Source organism: Barbus barbus (assembly GCF_936440315.1).
Source record: "Barbus barbus genome assembly, chromosome: 23".
In the NCBI taxonomy this organism is placed as follows: Eukaryota; Metazoa; Chordata; class Actinopteri; order Cypriniformes; family Cyprinidae; genus Barbus; species Barbus barbus.
The window spans coordinates 28,703,401-28,729,736 of NC_136751.1; the positions used below are offsets into that span (position 1 = coordinate 28,703,401).

Genomic DNA, 26,336 nt, shown 5'->3' on the forward strand with positions numbered 1-26,336 from the left:
CAGGGTCACATCTGTGGTGTTGTGCTACCCAACAATTATTACAAAAATATGATATTTGAATTTTAGTTTAAAATACATAATTTACAATAATAATAAAACAAATCCGATTAAATCTGTTTATAACTTCACTGAAACATTACTTTAAAACATTCACTCCAAAACTGCTAGTAAATTTGACAAAGAATTACAAAGAAATTGCAATTAACAAAATGAACTAAATGTGAACTTTTAAAGTAGAACGACTTCTAAATATTTTTGCCGTAAAACGTACTGAAAAAAAAAAGTAGGCTGATGTTTGAAACTAACAGAAGCACTGCTGGATAAAACAGGCATTTATAACTTGAAACCTTTACTGAGATATAGCGTCTGTGACAACTAGCCCCGATCTCCTTACCATTAATGATTACCATATTCATGTACAATGCTCTTTATATGCTACTCCAAATTACGTAACCTACTTCAAACATGTTGATGGCAGTAAGCATGGTAATATCAGGTGTTTTTTTTTTGTTAATGTCTCAGGGGCTCAACAGTATATTTATATATGGCACTAGAGAGTTTCTCCAAGAAAGTGCATGTTATCCACACAGCATGGGCTCGTCATTGACAGTCAGTCAGGATTAACAGACTTGAGCTCAGTCATGACCCCTGTCTGCGCCCCTCACATTCACACAGCGCCATCTGCTGGATCAACTAACAAATACACTTACCTTACTGTGCATACATTATTTCTTGCTTCCCCTAGAACTATTCAGTTTGATGAAATAAAGTACTGTGGTGTTAAATAAAACAGGGAAAATATTGTGATATCAAACACATTTTATGATCTGCTTTTGATTATAAAGGTCATTAAATGTTCTACTTTTTTTTTTTTAAATGATACAATACAAGTGAAAAGTTTTGAGATTCTTCCTCTTTATTATTTAAACATTGAAAGCAATTCAAATGCAAGCACACTTTCTTTTTGTTAAATGATCTAAGGATTTAAGCAGAAAGTTTTAAGGTCATAAGGAGCATAAATTAAGTCCGTTTTGCGGAGTAAGAATTATTAGCTTGTTTTTTATTGCTCACGGGCCTCTAACATTATTCAACATGACAAAAATACTGTGGTATTAAATAAATCACATACAGACATCAAATACATTTGTTTTATGATCCGCTTTTAATTATCAAGTTGATTAACTGTTGTACTTACAATTAATATCTTAATGCATAAAAATGGACATGCCTACTCTTTGTTTAAAGACATGTTCATGAGGTGCATTCTGGGATGTTTTTAAACGCTACTGAAGGAGGAACAGACATGCTGCACATCTGATGATGCTTTTGCTTCACTGTACACTACATCAAATAAAATAAAAAAAAAGAGGAAAGAAACTAATATATAGACACTTTATTTGTCTACTAAACTCATTTCAGACAGCTTCAGGTTTTTAGTTTACAGATATTAGATGTAAGGTTTTAGGGTCACAAAAACTTTTGCCCGCTCGTGCTTGCATGTCTAATGATGGTTTAAAAAAAAAACAAAGCTCCCAGGAGTAAAGGCCACCCTGAACAATGCTTACGAGTTTAGAAAGATTCTGATGACACAGCACGTTGAGATCTGCAGTCACGCCAATTTTCCCTCCACTTTACTCAAGCACGTCAATGAAAGAAACATTTAAATCGGAAGCCACACCTGCCGCCCGCCACGAGCCAATGATCCACAGCCCGGAGCTGAGGAACAACACACCCACCTTTGCTCCGAGCCAATGGGAACGTAAAGGTCAGGAGGGGGAAAACTTGCCCCGGGATCAATTCGTCTCACATCAGTGACCTGCAAATGTGTGGGAGGAATTTGGCCAGCACTCCTCTGACTTTGAGGTGTTGTTAGTATGGGAAGTCGACAACAATGGCTTACGAGACTGAAGAATGAGCTGAGCAACAGTCCTCTGGTGTCCAACGTGGCCTTTGGCTTCATCCTGATGGGACTGGAGAAGCTGGTGGAGCTGGAGTTTGAGTGTCCGTGCAATCCGGCCTGGAATGGGCTGTTTTCCTCCGCGTTCTTTATCATTCCTGCCGTCATGGCCTTTGCACTCATGATGATCATTCAGGGATGCAGGTGTGACACCTGGTGCAGGAGGACCATGTCCCTGTCCAGCTTCGTTCCCCCCGTGGTCTGGCTGATCCTGCTCTTCCTGGACGGTCAGTATTTCGCCTGCGCGATGACAGACTGGCATGGCCGGTTTGTGATCGTGGACAAAGCCGCTCCGCAGAAATGGTGCGAACCCATTCAAGAGGAGAGCGTCACTCCTCAGGAACTCATGCTGCGCTCACAGCGACTGTTTGTGGAGTCTCAGGTGAGACCTGCTGCTCTTTTTGTGTCCTTGCGGATCAGTAGGCCTTTTAGAACACTGCAGATGAAGCCAAACATTTTTAGAACTTCACAGATACAGTGATACATTTGTGGAATTTTGAGAACACACATAGAACTCTGATGCTAACATTTGTGATCCTGGACCACAAAACCAGTCATAAGGGTCAGTTTTTCGAAATTGAGATATATACATTATCTGAAAGCTGAACGAATACGCTTTCCATTGATGTATGGTTTGTTAGGATAGGACAATATTTGGCTGAAATACAACTATTTGAAAATCTGGAATCTGAGGGTGCAAAAAAAATCTAAGTATTGAGAAAATCGCCTTTAAATTTCATACAATGTATTGTTGGCTATTGCTACAAATATACCCCAGTGACTTAAGACTGGGTTTGTGCTCCAGGGTCACATTTATAGATGTGTTCCTGTCTTGACTATAGATTCTTGAGATCCAGTGCACTAATGAAACTTTCTCATTACATTTACTACTTCTGTAACCCAATAATTTAATCTTTGTCCATTAAAGTCAATGTACATGTTTTGTTAATGTTTCTGACCATTTTAATTTGTGAATCGCACACAAACACGTCTAGGTCACATTTCACCTCAAAATAAAATGAAAATAATAGATTTCTATTATTATTAAATATTATTATATTCTATTATTACTAAATATTATTCTATTTCTAAAGACCAGGGTTATTATAGTTAAGTAAAACTAAACTTTTTAGACCATAAAGGTCATCTTTATTTTTATGCATTGAGACATTATGACAATGAAGCATATGTTTTAAATGTATAAAACTATGTATTACAGTGCACTAAAAAATACATAATTTATATAATGTATTACATGTATAGAATTTTTTTTATGGGTGACATTAAAGACCAGTTTTGTGTGATTCACCAATTTCACCTGGTCATGGATATTTCTAGTGAACCCCTATTAAATAACTGGTTACATGTTACCCGTTACAAACGTGCACTCTTTATCTGTCATTAACAGGTGATCGGCATAGTGCTGCTCATTTTTATCTGTGTCGGACTGGTCGTGTATGTGATCAGAGAAAGCTGCAAGCAGGAGCTGGAAACTCAGGATGCCAATGTAGCAGAGATGACGCTCTACAGCTCCAGCTGATAGACACCCTTCCTCATCCGACTGCAGAAAACACTCTTTACAGCACAGTGTTCATGTATTACTGCAGTGAGTAACACACAAGAATAACGTTCTTACAGGGACAGTTCACTCAAAAATGAAGATTCAGTCCTCATTTACTCATGTTGTTCCAGACGTATATGATTTTCTTTCTTCTGTAGTAGAAAAAGGAGCAATTCTGAAGCCGGTGCTGGTCGCTCTTTTCACTGCAACTGAATGAATTTGGACTGAAACTTTCTCCAAAACTGGTCTGAATGATTCAGCCATGAATCAGATCTGATCACAAACGCTAACAGAAGGGGAAAATTGTCAGTGAGTAAAGATTTCAGTCTATTCCTCAAAGTTTGGACTGCTTTTTTGGTGTTTTTGCACCAGATTTAATTTAATTTCACTGTAATTGCATGGAAGACAGCAAACAGCATAATTATCCTCAAGGCAGAAATAGTCATACAGCTGTAGATCAACAGGCGACACTGAGGTGGCCTAAATGCAATTTTTGCACGTTATTCTGCGTATATGAGCACTGTAATGTAAAGTGTTACCCTATGTTAAGATTTTTACATGAATGACAGGTTCCATTAGTGAGCACTGATGATTATCACCATGACTAATGGTCCTTTCCCCCTAAATTACTTTGATGAAAGGACATTTACACTCAGCCACAGAACAGCATGGAGGGAATCACGAACAGCAGCTGACAGCGTGCTGCGATTGACTGACATGATTATTGCTGTTATTAAGTGCCTGTTTTACAACTGCCTCACATCAACACGTGTTTTAGGAAGTAGTAACTTGAAAACGGGTAATTTTACAATCATAATTCATACACCAGCACAACAAAACAGTTGCAATGTAGTTTGTTTAAGGATTCAGGAAAGAAACATAAAATGTAAAAGATACTATCAGAGGACTACAATTGAAGGGCTTTCTACTTTTCCATATCCCAGTCAGATGCAAATACCTTCATTAGTTCATTTTCTATGGAAGCTTGTTTCCACCATGAGATTAAAAATGAAAAAAGGTAATTGCAAATTTTTCATCTCACAATTCTATCTTTTTTCTCTGAATTGAGAGAGAGAAATTTGCAATTGTGAGGGGAAAATGTCAGAATTAAGAGCATCGCATACTTCTGCCTTCTCAGAATTGAGAGGGAAAAAATTATATTGTGAAATATAATATAAGAAAATGTAAGATGGAAACTTGAAGAGTGACCAAAAAAAAAAAAGTCTGAATTATGAGACACTAAAAAAAAAAATCAGAATTGTGGGGGAAAAAACAACTGCAGGATGTAAACTCAGAATTGCAAGAAAAAAAGAAAACACAAAATTCGGACTTTTTTCCTCGCAATTCTGAGATTTTGTTTATCCCATGACAGAAATAAGCTTCCACAATTTTCAGTTCAGCTCACCCATCATGCAGTTATAACTAGCATCAAAATAATAAGTCCTCACAAAGTGTGTTTTACTATCTTTCTGAAAGGGATTGGCCAGAAGGATTCTTGACTGTTTCAAAATTAAATTTGCATGTTATTTTATTTTTATACTACAGTATATCTGAGTCATTTCCTGTATTTGAACTTTACACTCGACTCAGTGTATAAGTCTGTAGACATTATCTTTTGTATCAGGAGTGTTAACTGTACAAAACAAATACAAAATTATGCAGTGCCTCCTCGTGTGCTTATGTTACATTTTAAGGATCTGTTATCTTTGAAATCAGCTGTAATTGCTTTGAAGACATGGTGCGGTGATTAAACGCTGTTAGACATTAAAGCTCTTTTTGTCATTACAGACAGTAACAGCAGAATAAGTAGGTTGAGTGTCACCTCTATTAAACCAGAGTCCCGCAGGTCACTGTAATACATCAGCGTAATTACAGACAGCTAATGATGTGCTAATGGTTTCTGGAAGGGATCATACTGGAAGAAATCATTTCAATCTTAAAGTCAACATGAAATGAAATGGCCTATTTATTTTCTCAATACATTTCTTAATGTGAATGATTCCTCAGTGCATGTTATTCTGAAGAAATGCTCTGACTTCAGGCAGCGAGGGCTGCTAATATGTTAAAATACTGTATAACATCAACCAACAGCCAAAAATACATCGTCCCATTCAGGTCTGTTATTCTGGTATGGAAGTCTACATTTCTATCAGAAGTAGCTACATTATGTTCATGTTTACTTAAAGATTGAACCAGAATTCAGATGGTAAAATCATTGAAATATCTGTAATCAGTAAAAATAGGCTACACAGTTTTATTCATGCATATCTTGTCAGTAAAGCCAGTTCTGTAATCAGTAGTAAATCTCCATCACGTGCTTTCTGATGGAGCAGCATTTAATACACAGAGCCGTAGTTCCCAGAAAAGCTGTGCAACGATATAAATCTCACGATTATGAAACCGAAGAAATCGTTCTGCGATAACGACAGCTGTTTGCGTAGCTTCTCAGTGAACTATGGCTCTGTGTAATAAATGCTGCTTTATCTGAAAGCACATGAAAATACCACATTTAATAACATGTTTTTACTCCAAACATCAGTCGAGTGTTTGAAATAAATCCTTCTGAGATAATGTGGCTTCTCACATAGAATGAGGCACGCAACATATTTCATAGTTTTCTAAGCACTGATAAATATGTCGATTAGAATTGCATTATTATATACTTTACTACAATGAAAATTATAAGAAGAAATCTTAGCATTTAATGCACCAAAACGTGTTGCTGTAAACAGCTGTATTTGACATGGTAAAAAAAGCTGTTGTTTTACATGACCATTGAGAAATTTTAATTTCATGAATTAAAATTAATTTCATAAAGACCCTAAACCTAAAGAATCATACCAACTTGTGAAACACAGTCATCCGATGTCCCCTTTAATCTTGTTTGGCTCCTTTTCTTTTTGCACATAACCTACAACATAAACATCTGATCACTTTAAACACAATATAAACAGAAAAAGAGCAAATCAACCCTAAAAACACGAACACATCAACACTGTAGTACGAGTACCAGGGCATTTTATAAGAGTCAGTGCGCAGGTGAGCAGCTCCTCTGTGTCTCATGACAAACTCAATCCAGAAGAGGGCACTCTCTAATGGATTTACTGGTGTGTCTCTATGTAGACTGGACAGTTTCTGCATGTTCTTCCTGTAGGACGACTCTGTAAGCACTTCTTGTAAGGCATCTTTAAATATATGTCTATCTATATTGGCAATGTCCACAACTTTAGCCACACCTCGATGTCTCATTTTTGAAAGGTTATCATCCTGATCGAAAACAAGCGGTAATCCAACTATAGGAACGCCATGATAAATGGCTTCAAAAATACCATTAGTTCCTCCATGAGACACAAAAATCTGGGTCTTTGCATGTCCTAAGAGATCATTCTGCGGTAACCAGTTAACCAGTAAAGTGTTGTTGCCCAAAGTCGACGGCCGCGCTCCTGTGTATCTCCAAATCACTTTTTGGGGAAGCTGAGCAAACGCAGCTGCTATTTCATCAGCTATGTCAAGAGGAAGTTGGCCAACTAATGTTCCTAGAGACATTATAATAACACCATGCTCTCTAGAGCTTTGCACAAAGTCCTCCAGATCCTTAGGAAGCTCTTTTGCAGGTTTGCACTGGAAACCGCCAACGTAAATGACATTTGGCATAGTCGGGCGAGGAAATTCAAAAACAAAATCCACCCTCATGAGCCAAATATCAGCTGCTTGGAATAATTCAAAATAGTGCAAATCTGGACCAAAATATCGGTTGCACAAAGCGCTGTAATGAGGACCGACAATGCGCTTGTAAAGGAAAAGCCGAATGGTGTAAAACAACACATTATACGTTCGCTGAAGAAAAGTCATGTTATCGGTCAACTGAGAAAGCGGGAAGGGAATGTAAGACAGAGGAGACGGTGCTATCGCAAAATGTGCTTCTCCATGCACAGTCCATCGGACGTTAAAAATGAGAGGTAGATTCAGATAGTGTGCGAGAACAACACCTCCTCCGTTTGCTGGATCGGTCAACATTAAGTCAAAGTTGGCCTGTTTGATTTGTTCCAACAGCTCAGGATCTTTCTCCATAATATAGATTACCATTTCGCAAATCTTTCTGTGCATTTCGGAAAATTTATCCTTGAGCTCCATGTCCAATCTGAATCTGGTCCATGCCGATTGCTGCTGTCGTCGGATCTGGAGTTGTCTAGAAACAAAACTGCTGTAAAACTCATCGTCCCCACCCAGTAAAACCGGGACGGTCATTGAGACGTAGTGCGGCGATGTTTCTGAGATGTACCAGCTGTCAAGGGCCCGTATCACAGTGATCTGATGGCCCCTGGAGTGAAGCTCCTGGATCAAAACATTCATGTTAACCCAGTGACTGCCTTCGTGAGGAAACACCAGGATTTTCCCACAATGCACTGGGAAGGTCAGGGTCAGAATGATGCTTGAGACAATAAAGATAAAATCCATGCTTATGAGGAGCACAAACATCTGTCTGAAAGACATAAATAAACAACTGATGATGTTCATCTTTTATCTTTTTTTTTACGGAATTTTACAGAAATGATAAAGAAATACAGTAAAATGTTGTTGCCAGATCACTATAATAGTAACACAAGCTAACTGGACTGAGAGGTTTAAAATTGTAGATTAAAATAAATTTAATTAAAGAATAAAGAACGAACAGCACCACAGTAGGTTTGTAAAATGTTAGCTCACATAAAGTACTACAAATGAGACTTTTGTCTTTTCATTGTGAGATCAGTTTGACTCGTGGTCTCTACATTATGCCATTTCTTTCAAGAAAAACAGCAGATAAAATGCTTTGCAATGTCACAATTCACTCACATGAATAATATCCAAACCAATGTTATTCATTCTTATGGGGCCTTCTGTAAAGAAGGTCCCTTCTGAAAACAGTAACACAAATTGTCATCTTATATGAAGGTTTAACGTGGCAGAATTATACATTTTAAGAATAACAATCATTCCACATAATAATTTCCAAGCCCCTTTAAATCCAAGATAAACAGCACAATTAATACCCTTTTAATAAAAATATACTTTTTTCGTTACAAAATAATTGATCTATTTGACACTCAGGCCTGTATTTCTCTGCCTGAGAAATTGTTGATGTGTTTCTGCATGAAAAAAAAAAAAAAAAAAAAAAGTCAGCAAACAGACTGTGTTCTGACACGCTGTTCTTGCACAACCTTCATGTGTATCGCAGGAAACACTTTTTTTGTGCTGTATGATATTGTGATTTTAGAGGGTTTTATGAGGTTGCAAAGACCTTTTTGGAATATTATATAAATTTTACTATACACTAACTTGAATACAAGTCAACATGAAGTCAAAACAGACTTTGTGTACGCTCTTATACTTACTGGAAACCATTCATCATTACACAATATTTTAAAGAAAAAAACCTCTAAAATGCATTTTTTCATTGTCTTATCTATTATACATCATTTTATAGAGCTAAAATGCCGTTTCATGCTGATTTTAAGAGAAATAATTCACATGAATACTGTTCTCCGTCTGCTAATGTACTAAAGGACTTTCAATTTACTCTGGGAGCAAACTCAATATAACATCTAGACATAAATGCCATGCATTTCAAGGGCCATTTCAAGTATTTTTATCCTTGTCCTGATAATTAATCTGTTCACATATGCTAAAACAAAAACAGTGAAATCTGATTTATGAAATATCTTGGCGTCATCTAGACTGCAGTCAAATGCCACTGGCCTTGGCCTCATATCACAAGTACTGTACTTGTGTAATCAGACCTACAGAAAAAAATAAAAACAACTGACATCACTTCCTGTTGGGCTGCGAGGCACATTCTGAGCAAAAGCAGAAAGAGTTTCTCTTAAGAGTCAGCTTATTCTACAATGTCTGCTTGAATCTTCTCCAGAATGCATGAACACCTGCTCATGTAAACCACATTAAAAATGGGACATGGAAACCCAAGACACAAATCAAGCAGCACATCAAAGATCCACACCCTGGATTAACTAATTAAATTTTTAGTATCTTTACACCTCCTGCAGTACAACCTTCCCATGACGCATTGCAAAACAAAACAAGATGTTCCTAACAGTGAACCTTTGTCAGGCTAGACACCTTATTTACTGTTTCAGTGGAGTTTTATATCTGTCATCAGTGTATAATCATCTAACACTGTGATCAGTCAAGTGCACTACACAAAAAATACAATTCTGTATCTGCATAGCTTTTTAATACAACACTGTAAAAAATCAAAAGTTGAGAAAACTTACACCAAAAATGTGTAAGTGTCCTCTATACTTCTATGGCTCTCAGTAGATTCAGTGGTTGGAGTGGAGTTAATACTTCTTGACAAGTTCTGTTGCTACTTTCCGATAACGTTTCTGGCTACATCAAAAAATATATTGATTAGTTAATAATTGCTGAAATGCTAAAATGTTTGTTTTCAACCTCCAAATAGTTGTCCAATGATTGATAAATATTTGATTGCTGAATATTGTACCCTAATTATAGTAGCTGTTTAGTAGGATCATGATTTTGTATACCATTGCATGAAAGACTGCCTGACATATGACTGGTTTTGTGCTCCAGGGTCACATTTATTATAAGTAGTATATTTGTAGCAATAGCCAACAATACATTGAATGGGTCAAAATGATCCATTTTTCTTTTATGCCAAAAATCATTAGGATATTAAGTAAAGATCATGTTCCATGAAGATATTTTTTAATCTTCCTACCGCATATATCAAAATTTAATTTTTGATCATTAATATGCATTGCTAAGATCTTCATTTAGACAACTTTAAAGGCAATTTTCTCTCATTTTTTTGCACCCTCAGATTCCAGATTTTCAAATAATTGTATCTCAGCCAAATATTGTCCTATCATAACAAACCATACATCAATGGAAAGATTATTTATTCAGATTATGTATAAATCTCAATTTCAAAAAATTGACCCTTATGACTGGTTATGTGGTCCAGGGTCACATATTTATGATAAACAATCAAATGATTAATTAGATGCTATGAATATAGATGCCATCAGATGTCTTCTTATGAGTGACCTGTTTGTCATTGAGTTAGCAAAGTAGGCCCTTCGTTACCAAACACCACGTTATGAGTCATTCACAGACTTAAACATTAAACTGTTTGTTACTTTAAAACTAACCTTTATCTGGGAGGTCACAGGGATATGTGAATATTTGATCTGTTAACCGGGTAGAGAAAAGCTGCTGCTATCAAACATTGCTTTCTTAATCATCTGAGTCAGTGTGATAGTGAAGGGATAGATCAAACAGGCCAATTAATGGAAGGTTTGCCAAGAAATTTAAATACAAAAATACAGTGGTTTATTTTGATACATGGTGTGGCTGCTGTATTTTGTAGTTTATTGTGATGCACTTAAAATTACGGTATTTGGTATTTTATTTTAAAATACATTTTGATGCAACTTTGCCCAACCCTGGCTGGAATAAGTGAGAGTCATAATCACGTAAAATGTAATTGCGTTTTGGAAAAATAAAAAGGGTTAAAGACCAAAACTGTTGAAGCCAACTTTGTTGAAGGTTCTTTGGTGCAACTTGGTTGGAAAATATTTTTTTACAAAAAGCATCGCAGAGCACACAGGTGGGATCTTGTTTCATTTTAAATTGAATATCAAAAATGTCAGACAAATCAGTATGTTCTTAACAAATTCGACACAATGTTTATACACATAATGATGCAAATAAATCAAACGAATATTAAATTAAATTCAATGTCAACAAATGACGCAATGCGCGTGCACGCGGACGAAGCGCGACACACGGAAACAAAGCTTTCTCATTTTCACTGTCCGCATAATTCTTTGTTTTTGGAAGAAAAACACTAAGCATTTCAGCCGTACAGAGCTAAATACAACATTAAAAACGACAATCCAGACAAACAACGGCCGAATCCTGTCTGTCAGCATGGAAGCTCATTTCAGATGACACGATAAACGCTTCAAGAATTTTCACTGTTTATAACTAAACGTGTCTTTTTACTAATTTAATAAATGAACTTACCAGCTGAATAGTGGCCACAGTGTAGCATGAGCTCGTGAGATCCACGCTTCTGTGTTTGGGTGGGCGGAGTCAGAGCTCATGAATATTAATGACATCTTCTCCATGATGATTGGACACTGTCTTTGAGCGTCAATACAAGCGTCATTACTATTCATAAGCATATATATTTGTGACCCTGGACCACAAAACCAGTCTTTGAAATTTAGATTTATGCATCATCTGAAAGCTTAATAAATAATCTTTCCATTGATGTATGGTTTGTTAGGATAGGATAATATTTGGCTGAAATACAACTATTTGAAAATCTGGAATCTGGAAAAAAATCTAAATATTGAGAAAATCATCTTTAAAGTTGTTCAAATGAAGTTCTTAGCAATGCATGTTATTAATCAAAAATTACGTTTTAATATACCACCAGCACTGGGTCACAATCATGCCGACACCTAGCCGGTACTAGTCTCGTTCACTAAATAAAAATATATATATATATATATACTTACACTTATTCATACAGAATTACAACTTCTAAAATATGTGTATTAAAGACTCCTTTCAGTTTTTACATAAAACCAGAGCTTTGAATAATTTTGTTGTTCCACAAAATGACTTGTTACCTTAAAATCCTTAAGATGGCATCTACCTCCAACTAAAATAAAATATATATTTTACAGTTAAACCTACATGTTCTTATGCATGTCAACTAAATATGTCACGTTTATAAAGATTAAGGGTTTGGCCCTTACACCATTTCTTTTCATGACATTCCCACCAGCTAACCCATGAATTACCCCATAACATCCATATCCATATCCAAATTAATTGAAGATCTGATTTGTCACATGACAAGACTTGCTTTTTAGACAGAGGCGTTCAATAAAAATCAACATGGAAAGAAAAGCAGACTCTGAGGTGTGGACAGATATCATGTACTGTTAGAACGGGAAGAGACTGTAAGGTACTGTTAATCTGTTAAGGAATGGACTTAATATAAACTTTGATATAAACCCCCTGACTACTTACAATGGGCACAATCTGCATGAGAGTTGAGGCAATGGCCAGTGACAGCAGTAGAGTAAAGGGTTGAAGGATTTGTTCAGCTTCTTCAAGATCAGCATTGGGCGCTTCGAGTTCAAGTTCCCTGCAGCTTTCTGTCAGAATCGGTCAAAATCATGAGATTAAAAAATGTCACGAAGCACAGAAAGAGAGCGAGAGCAAAACTATGTGTAAATGGATTATGGATTACAGTTGGGAAAAATAAAGGATGGCTTTTACAAGAGATGATTTCTTAAAAGAGCTGCTGGAGAATGTGATCTGACGGAACAAGATTGATTTATCATTTCTTCTGTACAATTACTGCTTTAACTACAAATACCACAGTAAAACTACGGTTACTGTGGTAAAACAAGTTGTGTTATTGTGCTTTAACAACAAATACTGTTACTGTTCTTTAAATGCAAAGAGTAGACAGTAAACACAGTTACTATGGTAAAATCACCAACATTGTTGTGGTTACCATACCTACAAATACCATAGTAAAACTGCAGTTATGGTGGGAGAAGCATGATAAATACTGTGCATTGACTACACATGACACGGTAGAGAAACAGTTACTATGGTAAAAATATGGTAAATGTGTTTTTGCATGGTCATAACGCGATACTGGGTTGATTTGTAGTGTAGTCATCAGCCACGTCTAAAAGCTGAAGACCCATGCCACAGCATGATTTAAAACGAGTTTATTTATTTATTTCAAACAGCAGCAGGAACTGTATATAATAGAAGTTATCTTAGGCTAATGTCAATGCTAGGCTAACGTTAGCAGCTGTTAGGCTCTGTTCCAATAGAAAAATGCACATTACTTTGTACAGTATAATGCTTCTCTGAAATTTTGTGCAAAATGTGCAAATTCTGCATGTAAAATAGTCTGACAAGGTGAAGGTTTTATTGATATATTGTGTCACTTTATGAAAACTTGTACACTGTAAAAAAAAAAAAAAAAACGTTGAGCCAACTTAAAATTTTAAGGCAACCAGCTTCAGCAGATTTTTTAATTTTCTCAACTTGTTGTTTTAACTTTATACAACAAAAAGTTGAGAATCTCCTACAAAAATAAGTTGAGAGAACTCAAAAATCTGCTGAAGCTGGTTGCCTTAAAATTTTAAGTTGGCGCAACTTTTTTTTTTTACAGTGTATATAAGCACATATACACAATATATAAGCACAACTACAAAATAGGCTGGGGCTAGTTGTCCCAGTTGGACACATAATGGTGTGTTAAGTGTGTAGTAACAGCTAGTGAATATGTCTGTTGATTTTAAGATTTACTGTATAAAGAAATATAAGGTTTATACAGAAACACATACGTTTACATGCACCCAAATAATCCGTATCGATGGGTCAATCGGACTGAAAAGCCTTCATGTAAACACCTTAAGCGATCCAACTGAACTCAATCCGAATTAAATTTCGATCGGATTGAAAGGGGTGGTTTTAATTTTCTAATACGCTCGAGAGTGCATGTAATCACTTAATCCGATTTAAAACCTGAAACTGAAAGAACTGGGCATTTGCAATGATGTAGAAACAGTATAATGCGCACATCAACCTAGGGCCTGTTTCATAAAACAAGTTTACCAAAGCTAGGCTTATTTCAGTTAGTCTGACTTATTTTGAACCAAATCAACTGGCAATAAGCCAGACTAACTGAAATAAACCTGGCTTATTTGGTAAACTTGTTTTATGAAACAGGCCCCCGTTCACTTTATTTAGAGCTGTTTTTGACAAGGTTTTTCACGACCACTGAGACCATTTCAAGAATACCCTTAAGAATCATACCAGATTTACGTTTAGATCATTCTGAGGTTAAATTCAGATTTAAAATCATAAGAAATAGTTTAAAAGCTATGATACTGTTTTTTGTTTGTTTTATCAAATCTTTGCATAGCTATGACAGGAAACACTGGAATCTAACAATGCCTTAGAAAAAAATAAAGCATATACATAAACCCATATAGGAAATATAAGTTATCGGGTTATCGGATAAGCATGTTATAAACTTCTGAAACATTGGTGTTTCATTTTAGAGCAGTCACTGCAATTTATGAAAGAAATCAGTTAAATCTGTATGTGGGAGTGTGTGAGAAAAAATCAGATGTAATCCTTAACATTTTCATAAGTAACTGTAATTCAATTACACATTTTTTCTTAGTAACTGTAACTAATTAAATTCTGTAATTCCGTTACATGTAACTAGTTACTCCCCAACACTGAGTAAGGCAGGTGATGGTGATATATTGAAATATAGGCCCATCCACTGGTCTAAAATAGGTGCAGATCTTGATCTCTTTCTTTCTTGAGGAAAACATGTTTGAAAGAGATGAAGGACATAAACAGCCGTTACTGTATATTCACACTCTCAAATGCATTTTATTGTAGTAAACATGAATCAGTTCTCAGGAAAACCGAACAGCTGTTATGAGATGATGAATTATAACTCATACATGCGCTCAAATATAGGCAAGGCAAAGCAAGGCAAGTTTATTTATATAGCACATTTCATACACAATGGAAATTCAAACTGAAAAATAATCAACAATAAAAACAAGGAATTTAAAAACTTTTAAAATGGTTTAAAAATTGATTTAAAATGAATGAAAACAGTTATGAATAGAACAGAAAATGATTATATAAAGTACAGTGCAGTCAGTTCGGACGTGGCACAGAGCTCCTTCAGTAAATGCACAGCTAAACAGATGAGTTTTGGGTCTGGCTAATGTTTTAGCACATCTGATCTCTTCTGAAAGCTGGTTCCAACTGCAGGCGGCGTATTAGCTAAAAGCAGACTCTCCTTGTTTTGTGTGAACCCTTGGTATTTCTAACGGACTCACACAAACTGGTCTGTTGGGTTTATAGTGTATATTCATATAAATGTTTGACTTGTCTTCTTGAAGTTTTCAGTTTTCATGATTTGTTAAAAATCTCATGGTGGTGGAACCAACACTAACACACCACAAACAGCTGAAATGAAAGAAAAAGCAAACACAGCGTCAAAACATGTTTCCTTAATATTGTTAATCCATGACCAATATTTCATTTGGGATCAGTTAAGCAAACTTTTAAAGAGAGTTTAATGTGAAAAACAGATAAAGCACTCAACTCACATGTCTGATAGGAATATGATTCATTTATGACATTTTGGACCATTTCTACAATATCTGCTGTTTTGAAGGAATGTGATTGTTTTGAATGTTGTACCTTGGGTTTTAAGAAGCACTTCCTGAATTGTGTCATTGTTGTCTCTGTCTTCTGTTCTCTAATTCGAGCTCTCCTATTCTTTCTTCCAGATCTCGTATTCTTTCTTCCAGATCTTGCATTGTTGCGGTATCATCTTCTATTCTTTCTTCCAGATTTCCTATTCTTGCTGTCAGATCTTCAGTTTCCTGGACATGGGCATTAGACGCCTCCAGATTGAGTAGAAACTCATCACAGAATCTTTGCAGCTCATCCCGATCACCGGAGAGATTCATCACATGTCGAATGGGCTCGTTATTAACATGCTTGAAGGTCCACTGAGAAGAGATTCGTTTATATCTATCTCTAAGTTTATTTATCCACCAGCCATCATTCGTGGGTCTGAAGAGCAGATTGTGCAGATGGGCTAGTCTATATATTCTGAAGAGAACATCTGGATGTTCGTTCAGCTGTGTCTCTCTGTGTGTCTTTTGTTCGTTTTTAGTCATGTCTTCAAAATCCAGTCCTTCATACATGTCTCTGACGGCTGCCATTTCTGCCTCACCCTCATGAAATATGATCTTCCGCATCATAGATCGTGCAAAGGAAAAACAGAAACTTGTTCAACCCACCACATATTTGCCAAGTTTGTGTTTTGCAGCAGGAGACGCTCAAACGAAAACGAAACAAACCTCAGAGCTCAAAGTCTCAGGCCATCAGTTTCAGTTTCGGTAGTAACATAAGAGTCTAATAGAAAGATGACGAGAAACAGAGAAGAGAAAAGCAGAACTGAGGAGGATTGGGGCTCAGGAAGAACTAAAAACTAGAGGAAACAGAGAAACCGTGTTAGCCAGGAAAAATGAATCGCATTTGACCTTGTGTTCAAGTCATTTACGGAAGACACTTTCCACTTCCATTGAGTCATGTATTTTTTGTTTTTATTCAAGTTATGGTGACTAATTGATAATTATTGAATTATTTATTAATTATAGCTTTTATAAGCTATATGTTTCATTCAGTGCACAATAACATCTTACCACACTCAAATCAATTAATTAATAAATGTATATAGCACTGAACTGCAATACAGGCATATACAGAAATCCATACTTTCTGTATAAATACTTCTTACAGCTTACAAATTACAATTTTTAATCACTGGAACCAATTTCACTTCTTGTTGTTTTTTTTCCTCCACTGTCATATCATAAAACAATAAGTTGAACCCTGTGTACATACTTACAAAACATAATATGGCAAATAAACAATAAATAAAATGAAATAAATGACAAAAGTTAGGCCTATACAAAATGACAAAGATACACACTATATAATTAAATAAAGACAATGATATAAAGACCAGTAGCACTGAATTGCAGTACACAAGGTATACTGAAAAAGGGTCTTGAACACAGTAACAGTACATTCAGTAAAATCATAGTTTTGTTCTAAAGTATGATGCCTAAAGATGAAGGAAAAATCAGATTTTTCTGAAGGAGATCTACTTGAAATGAACCTCAAGTTCAAAGAAGAATCAGCTTGTTGTGTTTGTACCATTTGTCATATGGGATTTATCATGATGCACTGTACTTATGAAGTGCATAATCTAGTTATACTCATAATATACTATTACATTTAGATTTTGGTTGTTAACAGAAGTCTATTTCTAACCATTCTTTGAATATACTCAACGAACAGAGGAGACTGGGGCTAGTTGTCACACAGAGTACTGGCTTATCTCTTACATTTGTCTTTTCAAAATGCTTTATATTTTGCTTACTTTTACCATGCATTCTAATGTACAACTATCTGACCGATGGTAGAAACACAGGAACTAAATGCATTGCTAAAAAATAGTGAACAAAAAACTGTTTAAGATATTGCAAGTAAATTAAAAATAAATAATTGCAATGAATCAGAAAGTAACGCACTGAATTAAACGTTACAATTTGAAGTAAAAAGACTAGTGCTGTCAAAATTAGCGCGTTAACGCAGGTGATTATTTTTTTCAGTTTAACGGGTTAAAAATATTTAACGGCGTTATCACAGGGGCGGGGCTAGTGTTGGCCACCCCACTCACAACTACTGCCTCTGTCTCTTTTTTCTTGCTAATTTAGTCATAGAACGTCTTTACGAGCATTTCAAATAGGAGATGTTTCAGACGCGTGCTTCAACTTCACTTCAGCGTCAGGCGTGAGTCAAAGGAGCGCGGAAACTGTACTGTACTGAACAAAGGCGCTGCCGCACGCTGTAGCCTTTATCATTTTATTTCAAAGCGCGAAAGAAACGATGTGCATGCAATGTCGTGGTCAGTTAAGTCATGAAGGTGATTAAAACTGCCTTAAATTTGATTGTTTCAAACTGAAACACAGCGCTTCATTCCTGCAGTCATATTGAGTGTCCGGATTTTTCTCCTCGCTATTTCATCAATTTTAGTTTGACAGAAACACATCATATGGGACTTAAATGACAGAATTTTCTGAATTAGTAAATATCAATTTGCGCACGATTCTAAATGATGCTAGAAAAATCAGACCTTTATTAAAAATTGCAATTGCATTGTCTTACAAACTTGCAAAAAGAGTACAGAATATAATGCAAATGAATTAATTCAGGCTAAACAAAGTTCAGAGCTGCTTTTATTAAGAATATCTAACTCTGAAAATGAAAGCACAAACTGCTACATGGCTGCTACATGAAAGCATAAATGATCCTGTAATTTTACATCAGAGAAGTCAAACAACAGTTGTCATGTGATTGATTTCCCTTTATAGAGTGAAATATCAAAGATATTCCTTTACTTAGATACAGGTTTAAGTCTGATATGTTGAAGAAAAGGAGTGTCATTGTTGTCATCGTCATCATCATCGTCATCATCATCATCATCATCATCATCATCATCATCATCTCTCAGAGTTTCTGGCTGCTGATGGGACTGAAGGGTTTGGACGTTTCATCCGCCATGAAGGCCTCGATTTCCTCCACGGTTCGAGGAACGCAGGTCAGCAGCTCCACACCGTTAGCCGTCACCGCGATATCATCCTCAATACGCACCTGAGAGGGAGAGAGACACACACACGATTATCAATACTCATAAAAATAAAGTTTGAACTTTCAGAAATGTATTTTTATAACATCTGAACCAACAGTGTAAAAATTAGTGCTTTTGGTTAAAAAGTTATATGAAGATAAAACATATAAACACACATACATATACATAATGTTTTTATGTGTATTATATATTTATATAATTAATAATATGCTTAATTGTACATAAATTACAGCATTTACAATATCTGAAACAATGGAGCTTTAGTGGTTTTGATAAAGTAATATAATAAAAATATATAGTGTATTTTATATGCATTTAATTTATCTGTAATTATGCATAAATTATAACATATTATAACTGGTAACAAAATTACCAGTAAAAATGACATGGTGTTTCAGAAAATAAAGTTATGGATTGATCAAGAAATATGTAATTGTAGTAATTAGTTTATTTGTAATAATTCTGATGTGCATCTGTAAATGTCCATCAAGTGCATCTGCTGGAACATTTAACTGGTTTATTTGTAATAAGTCTGATGTGTTCTGACCCCGCCGAAGCCGCGGAAGCCCGTCAGGACGTCGTTATTGATGAAGCCGCACTGCGCCGGGGAGCTGAGCGCTTTATCCAGCAGGTGGTTGATGAAATAGATTCCCGGCTCCACCGTGAGGACCATGCGCTCCTGCACCACACGGCCCATCCTCAGACTCTTCAGGCCCGGCTCGTCAATGCGCTCGATGCCCTGAAACACACCCCACACTTCAACCGCTGCTGCGGGTTATCTTAGACACCAGGAGAACACTGGGTTTAATCAGACAGAACCAGACGTTCCTTCCTTTACAACAGAGACGCCCAAACCACAGCAGGCCAAACAAAATGTTGTTCAGTTAATAAAAAAAATAATTTTAACAGTTCAAAATATTGATGTTTAAATGCTTGTTTAATAATTTAAAAATGTTACAAATGTAATAAATTTGAATATAATGTAGTTGGATGTTCCAAATATTTCCCTTGATCTTTTGAGATAAACCAGTTTGATTACTATGAAAACATCATTCATAGTTTGATATAATATGAAAACAAATGATTGTTTTCTACAATATTAGCACACAAACGTTCAATTTGTATAGCGCTTTTCAAAATAAACATGGCTTCAGTTTTTCAGAAATGTATAATGTTAATATTTATTATAATATCTTCATGTCTTATAGTGGCAATTAGCAGTTTAGAACCGGACAATAATATAGTTTCCATGTGAAGACGAACAATCAAGCAGCTGAGATTTGCTATAAAGTACAGTATATGGCTTTATGCGACCCACTTTCATGCATGTGTTACAGTATGTGTAATACCTGCTATTTGAAAAGAGTAAATCATTTTTGGTGAAAACTGATGAGTGGTTTCAATTTATAACATTTTGGCGTTTATTTGTTGCATATAATAAAAATAAAAGGAAATAAAAGTCAACTTTATTGGATACATTTTAAGATTTATCTTTGATAAAAATTGAAAATCAACCAGGCCTCTAATATTGTGATGTACAGTAGTGACACACAATTATTATTAGCTGATGTGTCTTAACTTCTAATATTAAAATGATGCATATCGCTTAAGACTTTGGTTCCAACGCTAAGCACCTCTAACATTATATAAGAACTTCAGGGGAAAAAGAAACTGAGCTTGCTGTTTGAGTAAATCTCTTGCTCTTTTGTTGTGATCAGAACTGACCTCTGGATATCCTCCCACGTCGTGGACGTCGATGCCCAGCAGGTGACCCAGACCGTGCGGCATGAACACAGCGCCCATGTGAACCTTCAGCATCTCCTCCACGCTCCCACAGAGGATCCCTATCTTCACCAGCTCCTCCAGGTGAACCCGGTCAGCCAGACGATGCATGTCTGTCCACTTCACACCTGGGCATCAGGGAACAATCAGAGACTTTTCTGAGCCGAGACCGTCATCAGATTGAGGTCAGAGGTCATTTCACAGCTGAGGATTCAGCGCTCAATCAGAGACAGCGTCCGTTTGTTCTTTCAGGAGGAGCATTCTTCAATAATACATCTCAAATCTCAACATACACTACTGTTCAAAGTTTGGAAATTGAGAAATTAATATTTAATTCATCTGGGATGCATTATATTGATCAAAAGTGACAGTAAAGACATTTATAATGTTACAGACGAGTTCGATTTCAAACAAATGCTGTTCTTTTGAACTTTACACTAATAAACGAATCATGAAATTAAGCAATTAAATTAGAAAACGGTTATTTTAAACTGCAATATTTCACAATTTTACTGCATAATTTATCAAATAAATGCAGCCTTGGTGTGCAGAAAAGACTTCTTTCAAAATGTTAACTAGTAAGTTTGGTGTCAAAACTGAATCCAACCAGTTCCTCCATACTGTGAACATGCCTTTTTTTGTCTCTGTAGTCTGAGAGCAGCTAGAATTTTAACCGGCTCTGTGTTTGTACCTGGTTTAATGGCAGCCATCACGGCTCTGGAGGACTTCAGCACAGCTTCATAAATGGCTCTCTGGTCTGCGGTGAACTTGCCGTTGACCGGGAAAGAGCAGGTGATGTCAGAGGAGTAGCAGTAATACTCACCGCCCAAGTCAAACAGACTGCCAGGAACACAATCAGACAGGAAAAGAGGAGTTTTTACAGGAAACGTTCCCTTCAAAACAGCCTGAGTTCAGATCTAAAGCCACTTCTATGGTTTGGATTTAGTTTTTATGATTTGGTGACAGCATCAAATGCTGAGTATTCCTGCTCTATTCTATTCTTGTAATATTAACATTTACATTAGTTATTAATTTACTTGTATAACATTTTTACAATGTATTTTTATTTTTTATTACAGCTTTCAACAAACAATTTAACAGAATTCTATGCATATACAAAAAATTATTTGTATATGCATTTGTAAAAACAAAAAGGATATTACAAAAAAAAGTGACCAATTACCAAACAGGGAAAAAATATAAACATAGAAAGCATACTTTTAAATATAGTTATGACACAGGAAAAAAAAATCATTATAATACTTATAAAATATAATACTAAAAAAAAAATTCAAGAGTAATACTCAATTTTTGGTAGAAATCCTGCACATCTAGGTATTGCTTTAATTATTCTTTGTATAAATATATAATTTTGAATTATGAAAACATTTAAAACTTCCAGAGAGCTGTTTTGGTTTAAAAAATGATTTTTAAAATATTATTATTATTGTTTTAAACTGTAATATAAAATAGATGACCCTGGATGTAAATATAAAATTAGATGCTCTGATTGTAGTAAATTAACTGCAACTGTAAATAATTCTTCATCATATCTCAAACATGTGCTTGGACGAAATGAAAAATGTATTTCTAGTTGCTGTCCAGCAGGGGTCAGTGTGCGACTGCTCTTAAAGAGATGATGCAGCCTGAACTACTGAAGAGAGAAATATTCAACACAACACTGACTGAAAAACCAGCGTCAATCAACATCTGATACAGAACAAATCTGACTGAAATAATCAAGAAACAACTCACCACATGTCTCCATCCTGGATGGTTTTGTCATTGGGAGCCCCGGCGTGTCCGTAATGCAGGACGGAGGACTTATTCCCACTGATGGAAATTTATGTTAACATGCAACCCAAAAACAACAAATGCATTAGTTTTGCATTGCTTCTATGTTCAATAGTAGTCACATTAATACTGAGCCTCCCTTTGGATTTGTATTTTCAGATATGAAATTACACTTGACTCCCACAAAAAACAAATTGTGTGACAAAACCTGTAATTTAGGTTGTTATTGACTGAAAATCTTGTATTATAACTGATCGTGATGTGCCATGTTTGAATATGCATGAAAAAGATAAGATCTGCAGTGAAAAAAGGATTTAAATTAGAGTCTGCACACCCCAATAATGCACACCCCACATGCACTACACTATTATAGTGTGTTTTACACTTTTGCAGGTTAACAAACATTTTTAAGTGAACTATGCATATAAGATTGAATCCAAAACACGTCTGAAATGTATTTATTCATCCAGATGTTTGCTGTGATTTAACTTTGTAATCCAAGACGTGCTTAGAGAACACACACACACACACACACACACACACACACACAGAGAGAGAGAGAGCGGTAATGATTTCCTCTGGTCTGTTATTGCACTGTGCTGTTTGTCTTGTGCTGTTTGTGTAACACTCAGAAAGAACATCAGTAATTACAGCAACAGTCTCTGTGCTGCTGAGCAGAACATTTCTTTTCTGCACATAGCTGATTTGTGAGTTTTCTAATGCTTTGTGTTTGCTGGTGTGTTTACCTTCCACAGATGCAGGTGTATGATGTGTGTCGCATCCCTCCACGAGCATAACAGTAATGCTGGAACAGACTGAAACACACACAAGTATCAGTCAATCTCAGTCAGACTTCACTCAAAATCAAATGAAATCATAAGAAATTTAATTTTCACGAAAGAAAATCATGCGACTATTCAAATTATTTGCATTGCAAGACCAATTTTCATTTTCAATGAGCAAATTTCAAAGAAACACAAAAACTGACATCCAGATTGCAGCCCAGAGCAGCACCACTTTAATTTTTCCACACTGACCTGCACTACAATTACAAATTGCAACATGAAAAGCCTGAAAGAGCCCGTCAGTCGATATAAATTGAAAAAAGTGGCAGCCTCAGAAAACCTTGAGTGATAACTTTATAACTCCAGATCAACAAAACACAGATACACACTGATGTCAAGCAGAGAGAGATTTTCATCTGCTGTGCGATAAAATCCAGACACACAGTGAAGGAGAAACCCACAACATACAGATAACCGATCACAGAGACATGATCAGCAAACACACAGCGACACACTAACAACCAGTCAAAAACCCTAACAACACGTCACTAACAACCATTCAAACGCATTTCAGACACACTAACAACCAGCCAAACACCCTAGTAACACACTAACAACCAGTCAAGCACCCTAGCAACGCAATATCAACCACTCAGACACCCTAGCAACACACAAACAACCACTCAGACGCCCTAGTAACACACAAACAACCAGTCAAGCACCCTAGCAATGCAATATCAACCACTCAGACACCCTAGCAACACACAAACAACCACTCAGATGCCCTAGTAACACACAAACAACCGGCAAACACCATTGTAACACACTAACAAATCAGACACCCTAGTAACACACTAACAACCACTCAGATACCCTAGCAACACACTAACAACCAGTCAAGCACCCTAGCAGCACACTAACAACCAGTCAAGCACCCTAGCAACACACTAACAACCACTCAAATACCATAGCAACACACTAACAACCAGTCTAACACCCTAAACACATTAACAACCACTCAGACACCCTAATAACACACTAACAACCACTCAAACACCCTAGCAACACACTAACAACCACTCAAATACCATAGCAACATGCTAACAACCAGTCAAACACCCTAAACACATTAACAACCACTCAGACACCCTAATAACACACTAACAACCACTCAAACACCCTAGCAACACACTAACAACCACTCAGATACCCTAGCAACACACTAACAACCAGTCAAGCACCCTAGCAGCACACTAACAACCAGTCAAGCACCCTAGCAACACACTAACAACCACTCAAATACCATAGCAACATGCTAACAACCAGTCAAACACCCTAAACACATTAACAACCACTCAGACACCCTAATAACACACTAACAACCACTCAAACACCCTAGCAACACACTAACAACCACTCAAATACCATAGCAACATGCTAACAACCAGTCAAACACCCTAAAACACACTAACAGCCACTCAGAAACACTAACAATCACAAACTACAAACAACACCTCAGAATAATGGCAGCAAGTTCCCTTCATAAAAGGCAAAATCTACTCTGCTCAAAATAAGTTAAAATAAAATTTAAAAAATATTTATTTTAAAACTATATATAAGAGAGGGAGATGACAGACGCATCAAACATCCTTCACCCCAATTTGAGCAAAGAGGTCGTGAAATGGGTTTCTGAAATTGCTGCAGTCCATTTATCTGATTGTGTGCGTGTGTGAGGTCCGTCGCAGCTTTAATTAAAGCATCACCCGCTACCATCAGGATGTCAGGGACTGATGCTGCCGCCACATGAAACAAACCATCATGACACATCAGACCATCAGAGGACGGGCTCTGAATCACAGCGGCGCTCTCATCCTCTAATGGAGCGACTCTTGACTCGGCTCTGTTTGGGGTTTCCTCCTGTGATCAGCACAGGTATGCTTTCAAAAGAAACAAGTCCCCCCAAAAAAAGAATACAAACACGGCCAATTGTTCTGGATGATTCACTCACGTTTGAGATGCCACAGTTGTTTTAATCTAAAGCACCAACGCAGTTCAAATAAAGAGATTTTCACAGATTTCTAGCCAGTAAACAATTAAAAATGGAACATGTGAATTACAAAACACTCAAACAAAAAGTTAATCTTGGTTCAGAAAATTATCAAAAACGACTACAAATGAAAAGCTTGAATTTGCACTGATTTTATCCAGCCGTCTCAAAGGGTTAAACATTTCACACACCACTGCAATTCTGAGAGGGTGTTATCATATTTGCATATTTACACAGTAAATAACACTGATTGGACATATATAATAACCACTGTTTTAAAATAAAAATCTCTTCATGACTTCAATTAACTAATTCCCCTCAGACGCCGAAACTAAACAGCATGTGATTATTTATGCAACTGCTCAAGGCTCATTAATATTCAATGATTTGGCGTTTCATTCTAGCATTACATTGTATCACAGGAAGAGCCCTTTTCACGCTGAGGATGATTGAGGGACTCAAACACAACAATTAAAAAAGGTTCAAATATTCACTGATGCTCCAGAACGAATGCATTAAGAGCCGGGGGGTGAAAACATTTGAACAGGATGAAGATGTCCAAATTTTTCTTATTTTGTTGAAATATCATATTTTTCCATTTAGTACTGCCCTTCTGACGCGACAGAAGATACTTGCATGTTTCCTGGAAGACAAATGAAGTACAATTTACCTTGATCTTCAAATTCAAAAAGTTTTCACCCCCGGCTCTTAATGCATCGTGTTTCCTTCAGGAGCATCAGTGAATGTTTGAACCTTTTTTAATTGTTGTGTTTGAGTCCCTCAATCATCCTCAGCGTGAAAAGGTGGATCTCAAAATCATACAGTTACTGCTGGAAAGGGTTCAAATATGCAAAAGATGCTGGAAAACTGAAGATTCTGCAGGACCTGGAGGATTTTTCTGAAGAACAGTGCTCAGTTTAACTGTTCAGAACAAACAAGGGACTCATGAACAACCATCACAAAACAAAAAAACAGTCGTAGATCATCCAGGTTACCACACACAGTATTAAGAACCAAGGGTTCCCAAACTTTTGAATGTGGTTATTTTAATAATTTCAGCTATTTTTTTGTCTTGAGGA

The 26,336-nt window shown here is 36.3% G+C and overlaps 3 protein-coding genes across 5 annotated transcripts in view; 1 reads left to right on the forward strand and 2 right to left on the reverse strand.

Moving 5' to 3' along the window:
* Positions 1-895: 895 nt before the first annotated feature.
* ugt5f1 (UDP glucuronosyltransferase 5 family, polypeptide F1) lies at positions 896-11,628 on the reverse strand. 2 transcript variants are annotated; one of them, XM_079374732.1, is made up of 3 exons: positions 11,568-11,619; positions 6,360-8,001; positions 896-2,393 (listed from the first exon to the last, which is right to left on the reverse strand). In XM_079374732.1, exon 2 carries the CDS (start codon positions 7,995-7,997, stop codon positions 6,393-6,395), a length of 1,605 nt encoding a protein of 534 aa, XP_079230858.1. In that variant the 5' UTR covers positions 7,998-8,001; positions 11,568-11,619; the 3' UTR covers positions 896-2,393; positions 6,360-6,392. The 2 variants fall into 2 exon arrangements, with proteins under 2 accessions (XP_079230858.1, XP_079230859.1); XM_079374733.1 differs by lacking the exon at positions 896-2,393 and adding an exon at positions 9,791-9,905 and having other exon boundaries at positions 3,677-8,001; positions 11,568-11,628.
* On the forward strand, positions 896-11,786 carry LOC306843333 (calcium homeostasis modulator protein 4). Its single transcript, XM_079374748.1, has 2 exons — positions 896-2,523; positions 11,760-11,786. Exon 1 carries the CDS (start codon positions 1,875-1,877, stop codon positions 2,436-2,438), a length of 564 nt encoding a protein of 187 aa, XP_079230874.1. The 5' UTR covers positions 896-1,874; the 3' UTR covers positions 2,439-2,523; positions 11,760-11,786.
* A 4,954-nt stretch (positions 11,787-16,740) lies between these two features.
* LOC306843324 (xaa-Pro dipeptidase-like) overlaps positions 16,741-26,336 on the reverse strand; it is a 62,054-nt gene continuing 52,458 nt past the window's right edge. For both annotated transcript variants that reach the window (XM_079374734.1, XM_079374735.1), the window contains exons 10-15: positions 23,172-23,240; positions 22,387-22,464; positions 21,323-21,471; positions 20,575-20,759; positions 19,397-19,588; positions 16,741-18,851 (exon numbers count right to left, since the gene is read on the reverse strand). In XM_079374734.1, the coding sequence (XP_079230860.1) occupies positions 18,708-18,851; positions 19,397-19,588; positions 20,575-20,759; positions 21,323-21,471; positions 22,387-22,464; positions 23,172-23,240 (817 nt within the window). In that variant the 3' untranslated portion in view covers positions 16,741-18,707. The remainder of the gene's footprint in view (positions 18,852-19,396; positions 19,589-20,574; positions 20,760-21,322; positions 21,472-22,386; positions 22,465-23,171; positions 23,241-26,336) is intronic.

What these genes read in the sequence shown, in the direction of transcription:
- LOC306843333 (XM_079374748.1), top strand. Translation starts at nt 1,875, where the DNA reads ATGGGAAGTCGACAACAATGGCTTACGAGACTGAAGAATGAGCTGAGC.
- ugt5f1 (XM_079374732.1), bottom strand. Translation starts at nt 7,997, where the DNA reads ATGTTTGTGCTCCTCATAAGCATGGATTTTATCTTTATTGTCTCAAGC.